Genomic DNA, 14435 nt, shown 5'->3' with positions numbered 1-14435 from the left:
TCAGCCATCCATCACTCATCTGCCTACCCATCCAGCCATCCATCTATCTATCACCCATTAATCATCCACCCACCCAGCCATCCACTACCCATTTCATCAACTTGTACTGAGCATCTTTGTGTTCCACGGTCTCGAATAGACATTACGGTGCTGGCTGAAGCAGCACGTATTCCAAAACAGAGTAGACATTAACAAGACAAAAGTTAAAGGTGTAATTTTCTGGATATCTATTATATCGTTCACATGCAGCAAAATATTTGTTTTTAAAATACAGAAAAATGAGATTTAGAATACAGAAAAATGTGATGGTACAAACTTCACTTGTGGCACACGTAAATCTTTAAGACCCCATTAGAAAACTAAATATGTTACCCAAACTGTCACTTATAACAGTTTTTGTAAGGCTGGTGTCTTTCCTGAATTTCAACTAGATAATCTCCAAACTTTTAAACCGTAATTAGTTTGTAAACCTGTCTCTATTTTACTTGTGGAAATTAACACACTAAAGTAACCTGACATCTGACAAATTTCTCTGTAAATCTTTAAATTATAAAAAGCATAGCATTTTATTTAAAAGATTTTTTAAATCTTATTTTTAATCTCTAACAAAGGCAAACCCATTACTTAGATAATTTTAAAAAAATAAACCAAAACTATTCCTTTGGCCCCCCCACCTCATGATTTTCAAGCTTTTAACTGGTTATGCAGGTTAAAAAAAAAAGTGGTAAAGATCAATTTTAAATTGAAAACTGAAGAAAATATCTGAAAAATAAGACAGAATAAAAAGAAAAACATGATTTACCATACATTAAATCTCATAACAAACTAAATTTGAGTGATCTATATTGTGAAAATAATGGCACAAAATAGGAGGAACCACATTTATTTAAGCTTCAGAGGTGTAACTCGAGATGGATGCTACTAGATCTCCAGGGAACACTGAGGCTTATCCGGAAACAACGTGGTTCCCTGCAGGTACCTGCTGCCTTGAGAACCCCAAGAACACCTGTCGAGGCAGGAAAAGAACACATTCGTGAGAAATTTTAACAAACGCTAAATCAAAAACATGCTTTTGGTGAACACTGATTTCACCAGAAAATTCAGTTAACAAAAACATTTCATTCCTGTGCACCTCAGTTGAACAAGGGTATGCTCTTGGTCTCTGTCAGACCACCCTAATCCTGCAGAATTGAGGTGTGCCCCTTGAGGTGCCAGGTCAGCATGAGTGGAATCTTGCCAGTGGAAGCTTCTTGCCCTCTCTGCAATGACATTGCATTTCTAGGTTAAGTCAGGAAGTCACACGATTCACTAATCTCCCTGAGCCCAGGATCCAGGGACATTTTTGTAATGTCAAGGTTTCTTATCCATCAGAAAAGGTCTTTTCCTTTCAAGATTTAGAGTTTATTCCAAGCCTCTCTCTAATTCTATACTTGTGAGTCTAACATAATGGGATTGTTGTGGCTGGAGCTGTAGCATAAAGAAGAGAATATGAATTTTCATGGTGATTATTCAGACTCTGGTTGTCAGCTAACTGGCTTGAGACAAAACCATAAATAGGTTCAATTTTCCACATACCATCTCATAACCTGGCATTTCAAGGTGAGAGCCACAGTTCCCTGCATATGCAAATGCTTTCTTCCCACCTGTCCCTCTGCCTCTCCTGTAACCCTCCAGTGAACTGCTCTTCTAGGAGCCTCTTGTTTGTCTGGGGCTGGGAGCTGACCCACTCCAAGCTCTCTTCAGGTAACTGATGAGAGAGTGCAGCTGGTCAAACTGTCCCCAACTCCCACTCCTCCTCTCTCCCCTCCTCTTTCCTTTCTTTCTCTTCTCTCTCTTCCCTCCCCTAATACTGACTGTAACTTCTTTGGACCAGCTCTCTTTGAAGTGCAGAGATAAATCAACGAACAAATTCTCTGCTTTCTTGAAACTTCCATCCACTATGACGGATATTCAAAAAATTAATGCAAGTATTTATTATGAAAAACTGGGCATGAATTTCAAGCATCTAGTCATCAGAATGAAAACTTGCATGCTCGTTCTAATTTCCGTGTACATTTAGGAACAGATGAAAATCAGCCAAAAGTCATGAGCATGTAGACTGCCTAATGGAAGCAGCTGCTCTAGAAAAATAGAATCCATGGTGTGGAGGACAGAGCAGGAAGGCAGCAGGGTGCTGCTTTATACGGGAAGACCTCAGAGAGAAGATAGAAGTGAGGCAGGAGTCCAAATAGTACTGGGGGAAATGCTCTCCAAGCAGAAATAACAGTGAGTGCGAAGGCCCCAAGGCAAAAACTCTTTAGCATATTGGGACAGAAGGACAGACAGCAGGCAAGGGTATCCTGGGCTCAGCAAGCAAGGGAAAGAGCTAGTGGGTCGTGGAATGACACATGTGGTCTAGGTGCTGCAGATATCACAAGGTCTTACGGACAATGATACAGACTTCGGTTCTAACTGGGTTGAGAAGCCTTGGTGTGCTTTCAGCAGTACAACATCCTGTCATTCACAATTTTATTAAGAGTCATCATTTATTTGAAAGGCAGAGTGAAAGACAGAGAAAGGAAGTACATACAAACAAAGATCTTCCATCTGTCGATTTACGCCGCAAATGCCATAATAGCCGCTTCTGCCTCAGTCCAAAATTGGAAGCTAGGAACTCCACCTATCTCCCACATGGGTAGCAGTGGTCCAAGTAATTGCACCAGCCTCTGGTGCCTTCTCAGGTACATTAGTAGGGATCTGAATTAGAATTGGAGCAGCCCTACTGGAACCAGTACTCCAATCTGAAACATTGTAGTTGAAATAGCTTAACCTGTTGCGTCACAGTGTCAATCCCTGACCCACAATTTCAAAAAGAGTATTCTGTAGTATCAACACAAAGTTAAGGCAGGGAACCCTAGGAGAGTCTTGTTTGATCTAACTAAAGATGGTGGTGAAGCGTGTGAAGCAGCAACGTGAGGAAGGAGGAAAACCTGGGTGTGTTTGGGACAAGAAGATCTGCTGAAGGTCTGGGTGTAAGACAAGAAAAAAGCAACTACCGGACAGGTGTTCCAGGAACTGTGAAAGCCTTCATTCCAGGAAAGGAAGCCTGGGGCAGGGCTGGGAATTCTCAACAGCCCCTCCAAGAACCCACCTTACAATAGAGTGTGTGATGCCAGTCCTTGGTGGGACTAGTGCAAGGCACCCTGCTGACCAGATAAAGTATGAGTCGGGCCAGAAACTGTGAAAGAGCCACAAAGAATAAGGGGGCAGTTTTCTAGAGAAGGCCAGGTCACATCTGCCAAAAGAGTGTTCTACAAGTCAATCTGGTTCCAACCCCAGCCCTGTCACATGTCTGTGCTAGGATTTGGGGCACCCTGTCCAGCTTTGTCCAGGCTCTGAACATACAAATTGGACCTCATCATTTCTACCCAAATAGGTCATTGGGAAAATGAAATCAAGAAGGTAGGGTATCTATCACACACCCAGCACTCAATAGGCTTTTGAAATTGTGTTCCCCTGCCTAACAACAGTCTGTTCTCACATTTAATAGCTCAGAAAAGTCCTCTTACAGTAACTACCATCTCTTTCCCATCAGTCCCTTTGGTTCCAGTCTCATTAGATGGAGGGAGGAGTAGAATTATACATTATCTCACAATAAAAACTCGTATCCTTTAAGAAAAAGATCAGAGAACAGAAGACGCTTCTTGGCTTCTGCAGTGACTACAGTCAGAAACATCCACCTTCAAAATGCAATAATAAAGTATAATTCCTAAAATTGCCTCTTCTCCACTGAAAAAGAAAGTTTTCAGGTTATCATTATAACAAAAATAACTTTAAAGAAAGCTTGAGTGTACAATGGTAGATTCTAAGTCCGTAGCTTATTATGAGAACAATTATGGCATTCTAGAAATCACCTCCCATATAACCTCTGTAAACCACACTCATGCATTTTATGACCACGTTGAGTTATCTAAAAGATGCACCTTGTCAGTCATTTGAAGATGAACAGAAATGACGCAATACTTAAAGTCCAGCTAACCCCGGTGGATTGAAGAATTGTGCCACAGAGCACAATCCAATACCCTGCTCTTCAAAAGGAAAGCTCTTTTCTTCCATCAAATGCACCATATAATTCAGAGATCTGGCCAGCTTATAATGACATTTTAAGTAGCTTTCAATGTTCCAAGTGGGCCCTAGCAGGGCAATTACATGAAATGTCAGGACATCAAATATGTGAGGTCTGGAGTAAGAGATCACCCCTCAATGACTCCATATGCACAACTGTCATGGGCCTGACCTACTAAAATTATACGTCTTAATAGGGTCTTTCAGACAAAACGGTTGTAGCTTTACAGTACAAGCAATCGCATACAGATCACCTCACTAGAGAATCACTCCAACAAAGAAGATGGGAAGCACCCGTAGCAGGTTTTGTTCCCAGGTGCCTTTATCACCACATACAAGTCTCTAGCAAAGTGACAGTCCAGCCATATTCGTGCACTCATCAACATCAGTATAATTATCACTACCAGTACCACTACCACCATCCTCACCATCGCTGCCATCAGCTCACCACCATCAGTCATCATCACTAAGAATTACTGTGTTTCTTTTGTACAGAGAATATACAGTTCCTTAAGTTGCTGGAGTCCAACACTTGAGTATTTGGAAAGGATTTAAATAGAAGAGTATTATTTTATCTTGTATTCTTATTTATTGGAAAGGATTTAAGCGGAAGCTTATTATGTTATTCCATATTCCTTGGGGCTTTTGCCCAGAAGATTTGGGCATAATATGTCAACCTCCTGTCTATTTTCACTGCAAACACCACTAAGAAAAGTGAATATGTTCTCCTTCCAATTTGAGGAGCTTAGGATATCACAGTGAAGTGGCATTTCTCTCTCAGTGGCTGATGCAAAGTGACCAACCTGCAGCGAGGGTCGAAGTTGCCAGCTGTTCTGTTGGACCAGGTCATTTCATAGTCATAGGACTATTTCTTCCCTAGTTAATCTCTCTCTCTCTCTCTAGTATGCACAACAATAAGGAGCAGAACAAAAAATGTCCAGTAAGCATTGGCATTAATTATATAACTTGAGTTGATGAGGAGGATTGGCAGTTAAATTGTTCTGTACAGACTGTCCCACCTAGATTTGCTCTAATGGAAGTATGAATGTTCAGATTCTCAACTGCTAAGACAAGGGTAGGTGTTCTGGACATAGGCTGGGTTGTAAATGCCAGAGCAGAACATAAAGCATTCCAGAGGTGTGTTCCGGGGGAAGCCATTGAAATGTGTCACCTTTACAAAAGAAGTTACATTAGTACTCACAGAAACACCCTCTAAATAGTGAGAGCTGTTCAGCAACACACTCAAAAGACCAGAGGGAAGGGGTGGGGTGGGAATAACACATCTGCAGGAACACAATTTATGATGAGACCCTAGCCAACAGCTTTCCAAAAGGTTCTGGAACTTCAAACCCCTGGTTCCTTTTGTGGGGCCTCTGATGCGCTCTCATGTGGGGACAGGAAGGACTACTGTGGCTCTTTTACTACCTTGAGCCTTCAGGAGGTAAGCATCAGCATACAGTCTCTATTATAGCCCAGATTCCCAGACTGGAATAAAGAAGACTTGGAAAAGTGACAGGAAGGATGGCCACAAGTGCCCTGATGTAGTGGGCACAGCAGTCTCACTGCAGGTGGCCTAGATGCCTTCCCATTCCAGCCAGGTAGCAAGAGAAGTGAACAGCTGCAGTAAGTCACATTTCAGCACCTCCTATCAGTCTACAAGAGGCAAATTTCAGCTCAGTATTCAAACTAAAGAACTTTCCAGCTGATGCACCTGGCTGATAGTGGGGTGAGCCTCACAGGGACTTGGGCAGAGCCCATCGGAGGAGGTTTCTCATGCTGGAACAGAGTTCACGAGCAAGTCTGAAAACAGCGAGTCTGCGCTGGAATGGAAATGGAGGCAATGATTCTGGCTGTGTGCTGGGTGATGCACAGCAGCACGCCCAGGAGCTCCCGCAACGTGCACAAGCTGCAACCACTCAGGCCTGTTGAACTCCTTGACTGCATCCACATCAGACATTCAGAACAGGTGGGGTCCCACCAGCAAAGCCACACTCCTGTGTATGAGGCCTAGAACGATGACCCAGAGGTTACTGGTCCCCTCTCCTCCACTAAAGGAATGTGGGCTGCCTGCCGACCCCTTGAGGCTGTGGTGATGGGCTGAAGTGAAGGCGTCAGGCATCTCATACTTACTATGGGGTTGGGGGAGAAGTTCATTGAGAACTAGGCACCTTCTTCCCCATACTTTAGAAAGTGCTCAGAAACTCCAGTGAGGGGCATGGCTCCAAGATAAAGGCCTTATCAGCACTTCCCTCCAAGAGCAGGCTCTCAGAGGCAGCCTCTTTGCTCCAGTGAATAGGTAGCCAATTTGATCTTGTTATTTTTAAAAGCCAAAAGGCATGATTGGCCTCAGAGCACTGCGCAACATTGGCCTTCACTCAACTATGAATGGATTTCGTCAAAAAAAAAGAAAGAAAGAAAGAAAGAAAAGAGTAGCCGGTGCTGCTTCCTTTCAAGTGAAAAGGACCCCAAAATCGTGAGCGCATTTTCTCCAGGATGATAAAAGCATGTGAAAGTGGCTCTTCCACATTATAATCTACCGTTGTCACCAGGAAAAATAAGTTTTGTTTCAATGCCCTGCTAAGTCTGGAGTGCACAGAATGTGCGTGTGTGCGCGTGTGTGGGTGTGTGCACACACGTGTGCATATGTATGTGTATATATATATATATATCATGAAGCATGCATGTTTTCAGGCTGGGGTTCCCACCAGTAGCAGGTGAATGGAAAACTGTAGTGTTGTGGAAAATTCGAGTGAGAAGAGGGCTCAAAGCATGTTTAGCACCACACGCTTCTTTCGAACGACAAAAGAGAATCAGAAGTTCCACATAACCGCTTGGGGTTTAGTGAGTGCCGTCTGCAGGAGGGAAGGAGTGCGTAAACACACCAACACTGTGGAAGCCGTGCTGTTTTTCCAACTTCCACATCAGTGTGATGAAGATCATTTTAGCACAGGTGGAGTAGGAGTGGAAGCTGCTAATTACCTTGGTACACAAGTGAATATGAGAAACAATTTAATACAAGAAAAAAAAAACAGGACATGTGCGAAGAGGTTGGGATTTGTAACCCTGCCACATGATTCCCAGTACTCCTGGATATTTACTCAAATGAGCTAAAATGAATGCCCACCCAAAAACCCACACCTAAATGTTTATAGATGATTTGTCCATAATTGCCACCACATGGAAGCAGCCAAGATGTTCTTCAGCAGGTCAATGGGAGATCAAACTGTGCAAAACCAACACAATGGCCTATTACTCAGCACTAAAAGAAATAAGCTATCATGGCTGCCACTGTGACATAGCACACTAACCCCCTGCCTGCAGCTCACCATCCCATATGGGCACCACTTCATATCCTGACTGTTCTGCTTCCTATGCAGCTCCCTGCTGATGGCCTGGGAAAGCAGCTCAAATACCTGGGTTCCTGAACTCATGTGGGAGACCAAGAGAAAGCTCCTAGATCCTGGCTTCAGATCAGCTCAGATCTACTTGTTCTGGAGAGATGGAAGACCTCTGTCTCTCTTCTTTCTGTAAAATCTGCCTTTCAAACAAAAAATAAATAAATCTTTTTTAAAAAGATGAGCCATCAGGCCAATAGAAAAGGTCTCTATTGTATCATTCCACAGGAAAAGACAAAACTGTGGAGACCATAACAAGATCTTGACCGCCTGGTGTTGAGTGGGAAGGAAGAATCCATAAACAGCACAGTGAAAACACTCCAAATGGAAACGTGGTGGACGCCTGCCATTCTGCCTTCACTCGAGCCTATAGACAGTACAACAAGAAGACTAAACCCTAACATAAACTGCAGAGAAACACATCAGCTAAGTGTGTGTTAAAAACATTTATTTAAAAAAAATAAAGGCTCAATGACCTAAGACACACTATAATTAAGGATCTTCTATTTGAAAAAATGTATGCATAGAGATGTCAACTGCTCATTGTATAAGTTGCTAAAATTGACAAACTGTATATAGTTTAATAGATGGGTGTATGTACAGATGGTTTCAATGTTTTACAGTACATCTAATCGAGGACTTTACCCCAAAAAGCAGTGAGTAAAATGTACTGAATGGTACAGCAAAAATGCTAGCAATACCTTCAGTGAGCAGAGGTTTCAAAATTAATTAAAACCAGGATATTCTGGCACATGCTACAACAGGCTAAAACCTATGCTCATTATAAAGTGAAATAAGGCCACCAAAAACAAAACAAAACAAAAACCAGACTGCTTCACTCACATGAAGCCCCCAGGGGAGTCAAATCCACAAAGACAAAAAGAAAAATGGTGGGTGCCAGGGGCTGAGGGACAGAGGGAGGAATGAGGGGTCAGTGTCAAAGGGACAGAGTTTCTATCCAGGCTGAGAAAAAAATTCAGGAGAGAGACGGTGGCGATGGTTGTGCTGCAGTGTGTGTCACGTTATGGAACAGGACATTCAAAACATCACTGATATGGCAAAAGTCCTAATTAAAATTTCAAGCACAAAAGTGGACATAGCATTTCTCATTACCCATGGGTGGCCAGAGTCCATGGTGTATACCAGAGTTTTTGTCTGGGGTAGCCGGAGAGGACAGGGAAAAGCCCAGTGAATATTAGATAGACATAATGAGAGGGGACAACAACCGCTTATGGCCACACCTGTGATTATACTGGCTTTGGCACGAGGCCCCACAGGTGCACACAAAATGCTGCAGGGATAAACACCAAGTGGGGACAGCACGCATCCTGTGCCGAAGAGCCGAAAGATGACTCACCTGCTTACATATGCATTATTCAAATTTTACACAGTAACCAACAAGTCTTTTACAAATGACAAATATGCACTGCAACTGAGGTTTCCAATTCTGACTCCACTAGTGAACCCATCACTAAATGATGGCATCCCAAGGACGAGCCTTCCTTTAAGGCAGGCTGAATTTCATGAACTGGAGCTGCCAAGCTGGATAAGCCCTGAGTTCCCCCAACACGACAACATGCTTCACTGAGTGCCCTTTCCAGGCTACTGCATCATTGTTTATTTTAAGGTGCTTTAAAGAGGGATTTTTTTTAAAGCAATGATAAGGAGTAACAATGAAAAAAGTTTTGGGTTTTGTTTCCAAGTGAACTTAGGCCATATCCATTCAATACATAGCCTGAGTGTCTCTGGCCTGTGTTTGGGAGCAGGTGTGAGCAAGGTTCCCTCTGTCCTGTCTGAAGGATCAGTGTGGTCACCCTTTGAGTGTCATGTGCTGCCTGGCTAACCTGGGCCATCCACTTTTTTTTTTTTTAATATTTATTTATTGGAAAGTCAGCTATACAGAGAGGAGGAAAGAAAGAGAAGAAGATGTTCCATCCACTGATTCACTCCCCAAGTGGCCGCAATGGCCAGACTTGAGCTAATCCAAACCCAGGAGCCAGAAGTTTCTTATGGGTCTCCCTTGTGGGTACAAAGTCCCAAGGTCTAGGGCCATCCTCGACTTCTTTCCCAGGCCACAAGCAGGGAGCTGGATGAGAAGCGGCACTGCCAGGACATGACCCAGTACCCATATGGGATCCTGGCAGGTGCAAGGTTAGAACATCAGCTACTGTGCCAGGCCTGGGTCATCCACTCTTGAGACAGTCATGAAAATACAAATGTCCTAAGTATGGGGAGTAGTGCAAGAGAAACCCCTGGATGCCACCTCTGGCTCTGCCTACTGACGTTCTCACTGTTTCTTCCCAAGGTAAAATGGAGTTTCACATCATCCTATGAGGCTCTGTCCTCGTGGACACCTTCAATCTATATGACCTTGTTCCTGGGACCCTAAGAGCTGCTAGCAGTTTTTTAGGGACTGTCAACATCTCTTAAATCCCCACTGGGCTCTCGCTGGAGACATAATCCAAGGGAATCCTAGACTGCAGATGGAGGGCAAGTTGGTACCTTCTTTGCTTTTCTTTTGGATTCTGAGGAAAGACGTCTGTATCTGTCTGTCCAAGCTGCCATGCTCTGCCTCAGGTGGTCTTTTTCTCCCAGAATCTCAGCAGCAGTTAATCTCCGTTAATGGCTGTTGCTGTCTCTGACCTCCAGTGCAGCACACGCTGCGGGGCTGATCTCACTCATCTCCACTGCCCGACAACGGCTTTAGCTCTGCACACCACCAACATCCAGAGGAAGTTAGATATGTGGAGCTGAATGTCCATTTTAAACATCAGAGCTCAGGACCAATTAGCCATGGAGACAAAGTCCATGGTGCTTAAAGTTACATTTTAGGTAATGGGTTCTTAAGAGCGCCCACTTGCTCTGGAGTGATCTGACTTCCTGGTCAGGAGTCAACATTTAACCTGTGACACTTCAGCTTCCTCATCAGGAAAATGAGGCTGAGAATAATACCATCGTTTACGGTTGACACGAGGGGCCCCTGGGGTCATTTCCTTCGCACATGGAGGAACTCGTTCACTCAGCAAATGCTGTGTCAGACCCACGCCGGGCCCTTGAGATACAAACGGTGACCAGAAAGGCAATGCACCCTTTTTGTTAAGAAGGGAAACATACTTACCGAATAGTCACAAATATGCAACTGCAAACTAAAGTGAAAGGCAGGTGTCAAGAGAGGCAGCCTTGGGCAGAAGGTAGAGGTGGAGCTCGTCTTGTAAGCAGATTGGGAACAGTAAGTCGGGATCTACAGGGGAGGTTACTGGCCCATGGCTGCTGACACTAGGCCCAGCTAGACAGCCTGAGCCTCCTGGGAACACAACAGATCCTACCGTCAAATATGTTTTGCAAGAGCTAAACACAAATGGTCTCAGTTCTAGGTCTCACTGCTACATTAGTGAAAATAAGAGAAGAATGAATTACACATCTTCGGGATGCAGAAGGTAAAGTTAGAGTGTGGAAACTCTTCAATACAATTTTCCTAGACTCTGGGGAAAACACTAAGAAAGAAAAAAGAGGGAGGAAAATGCTCCTAATGATGATACAGTGCTTAACAAATCTACCCACCCACTCGGTGAGCCTTGTAGGAGTCCTGCTTTGAAAGAACCAACTGTGGAAAACCCAGGCTATTAGAAACCTTGAGCAGTGAAAAGATATTTGGTGATATTTACACACTATTATGAATATTTATGTATGACAAAATGATCATGGATAGGTTTATAGAAAAGTCCTTATCTTCCAGCATTACAATAGTGAAATGTCAACAGACAACACAATTTGATGACTCAGTTTGTTTTACAGTCACCCGGGGAGGACCACGGTATGAGTGGGCACAGATGCACAGAAGTACCAAGAAAATCCATGTGTTGCCATTTGTAGAAACCAGGTGATGCAGGAATGGGGGATCTTTTTACCGTCCTTTGGTATCTCACATAACACATCTACAGCAAACAGTGCAGCTGGGAAAATGGAATGTTTAAAAAAATAACCAATATGACAAAGTTCTAGAAGAGGTGCTTCCAATAATTAGGAGAGAAGTGATCAGTAAATGGGCTTCTTCTGCTGTGGCAGGCAGGACAGGAGACAGAGAAGGGAGAATTAGAGAAGAGGTCAGCACCTCCGGCATAAAGCAAGGAACACAAAAAACATGAGGAGGCGATCAGCACCCTGGAGAGGGCAAACTGCGGAGAACTGGAGATGGTGGGGACCATCCTGAGTGGAGCTTGATCACAAAGCATGGCGACCCTGTGAGAGCCACATTCAAGCAAAAGGATCTCTCAGAGTGGTGCATGGTGTGAAGCAGCAACGAAACAGTTTCCAAAGGGAAGAGACGCAGGAAAAGGTGATATCCCATATACAAGCATGTTTCACTAATGGTGAATTGATGCACAAACAACTCTTCGTCACATGCACCGTCTTTTTCCTTACACACCGCCTTCTCTCAGAACAGAAACAAGGTGAAAACATCAGTAATGGAACACATCTTTCCCTCTAATTTTAATTTTATGCTCATTCCATTTAGAAATTGCCATAATGGCTATATGGACAAAAGAGAGAGTGAGAATGAGAGAGCTACCCAGCTGAAAGGCAGCAGTCAGTAAAAAGAGGACTTTCAAAGCAACCTCAATTAAGCTTACACTTACAGAAAATAGAGAGTGCAATGTTAATGTGATTCTCAGGCAGCATTAAAAAAAATACCTGTTATCTGCTTAATTTTGGCATTTGTGTATCTCAAAAGAGAAGTCATCTTTTATTAGAAACCCACTTTAAGGTGGTTTTAGGGAAACACTGTTAGAAAATGAATAGATCAGAGCCATCCACATATTGTCGAGTAGCTTCCTCCGTGGGATGAGCAAAACACGGCCATACTGCACATAAATATCCTACAAACCACAGTGCTGACGAGACAGTCACTTCAGCATCTATGCTATATGCTTGATGCATCATAAATGGCACCATTCTCAGATTAGGTACTGCTGAGGGCAAAGCAAACAACCGCAGACATGTGAATGGTCATGGCTTTGGCCATCTCAATAGGGAAGCAGGGGACAGATGGAAGCATTTCTATTTTGCCATCCCCGTGCCCACCCCTCCATCAAAAGAAAAAAAAAACCCAATGTGCACTGTACAACCTATAGACCAGGTTCCTCACGCAATTTGTTTTATCATTATAAAATAACGGACTTGTGAAATCTGGAGAAGGCATGACAAAGAAGTGAAGACTAAACATGGTCAGATATTTGCCACCCAGGAACACTTGCCTCTCCCTTCAACCAGCAGCGGGTGTCTCCTTGGGCATAAAGAAGACCTGCTCTCCCTTTGCCACACTGATGGGAAGACCTCACACAGCATGGGAAGGACACAGTGAAGTCAACATCAGGGAGGGTTTGCCAGAGGAACATAAGGGAGCCAACAGGACACCAAGGGGATCACTCACCATCATCCATGCTGGGGTCTTTGGGGTCTCCTGGAGGTGAAGACCACTTCTGGGAGACTGATGGTGCCAAGAAGGGCCTTGGTGCTCTTGAGGGAGCACGCAGAAGGTACTGCAGCCCTGGATCACCCTCCCTGGAGGTTGCAGGGGACCTCTGCGCAGTGTACGCACTGAGGGCTGCAATCAGGTGCTGCCTATCCATACTGCTGTCCACCTTGGGGCTCAGTTCATCCGGCTGCAGTCGGCTGAAGGCCCGAGGTGAGAGCTCCTCCGGGTACTTCGTCCGGGACACGGGAGGATAGGTCAGTGCAGACGTGTGTGCCACATAAGTCAGGATGCTGTCAGGAAATGGGCTGTAACCCTGAAGGGAGCAGAGGAATGAAACAATGAAACAGCAGCTAAATCTAAATTATTAGCCATAGTGGTATCTGATCTCAATTTTCAAGGCCTCTGTAGAGGCTTTCTATGAATCTTTTTCAGGCTTCTGTGAGATGCAAACATCAAACAAAACTCTTCATTTTCAGTCCAATGCCAGACCAACTTTCCTATTCCATAATCATTACATTGGTTTTCCAATAACATCTTTTTTGGTAATGTAACTTATAGGCCTTGAAATTCATCCAATGCAAAGGCTTTTAGTGTATTAAGAGTCATGCAAACATCACCACTGTATGATTCCAGAACAATTTCATCACCCTAAAAAGAAACCTGACACTGTTTTCACTCCTTAATGAGTCCATCACCTGAGAACCACTAATCTACTTTCTGTCTTCATGGATTTTCCTATTTTGGATACATTATATTTATAAAATCATATACTGGGTTGTCTTCAATGTCTGGCTTCTTTCACAGAGCATGCACTCCAAGGGCATCCATGTTGTAGCACATGTTAGAATTTCCTTTTTTTAAGTCTAATGTTATAATTCTATTGTATGAAGAACCAATATTTTGTTTATTTACTGACCAGTTGGTGCTATTTTGGATTGTTTTCATGCCACAATCAATCATCTCTAATTTTTTGCTAGGTACATTTTCAATTACCTTAGGTATATCTGAGGCTATGGAATTGCTAGGTCACATGATTCTACATTTAATCTACTGACAAACATTTCCAGCAAAGCTATACCATTTTAAAATCCCACCAGTAAAGTCTGAGGTTCCACTTCTCACTACTGCCTTGTCAACATTTACTACTGCCCAAGTGGTTGAATAGGATGCACTATCTTCTTAATGTTTCGACTGGCATTTCCCTAATGGCCTAGGTTACTGGGTATCTTCCCTGCACCTATTGGCCACTTATTTATCTTCTTGGCAAAAATCTCTATTTGCCTTGTCTACTTGCATGGTGTTTACTCCAACTACACAAACCTCTTTCCCCTACAGTTCTGTCTTTCCTTCGGTAACCTTCAGTAGTCTCCAACTACTTTGGTGGTACCTACTTCATTCCCAATTCTTTTCTAAACATTTCTAGAGCCTACTTTTTTGGAATAGTAATTAATTCTGTACCA

At 43.4% G+C, this 14435-nt stretch overlaps 1 protein-coding gene across 1 annotated transcript in view; it reads right to left on the bottom strand.

The window, feature by feature from the left end:
* Nucleotides 1–14435, bottom strand: part of PTPRN2 (protein tyrosine phosphatase receptor type N2) — a 914532-nt gene that overhangs the window by 574003 nt on the left and 326094 nt on the right. The window contains exon 6 of the mRNA XM_040984210.1: nt 12931–13288. Coding sequence (XP_040840144.1) covers nt 12931–13288 — 358 coding nt within the window. The remainder of the gene's footprint in view (nt 1–12930; nt 13289–14435) is intronic.

Source organism: Ochotona curzoniae, unplaced genomic scaffold (genome assembly GCF_017591425.1).
Source record: "Ochotona curzoniae isolate NIBS_2020 unplaced genomic scaffold, NIBS_Ocur_1.0 contig_4105, whole genome shotgun sequence".
In the NCBI taxonomy this organism is placed as follows: Eukaryota; Metazoa; Chordata; class Mammalia; order Lagomorpha; family Ochotonidae; genus Ochotona; species Ochotona curzoniae.
The sequence above is the reverse complement of the archived record's forward strand: the minus strand, read 5'-3'. Positions and strand labels throughout refer to the sequence as shown.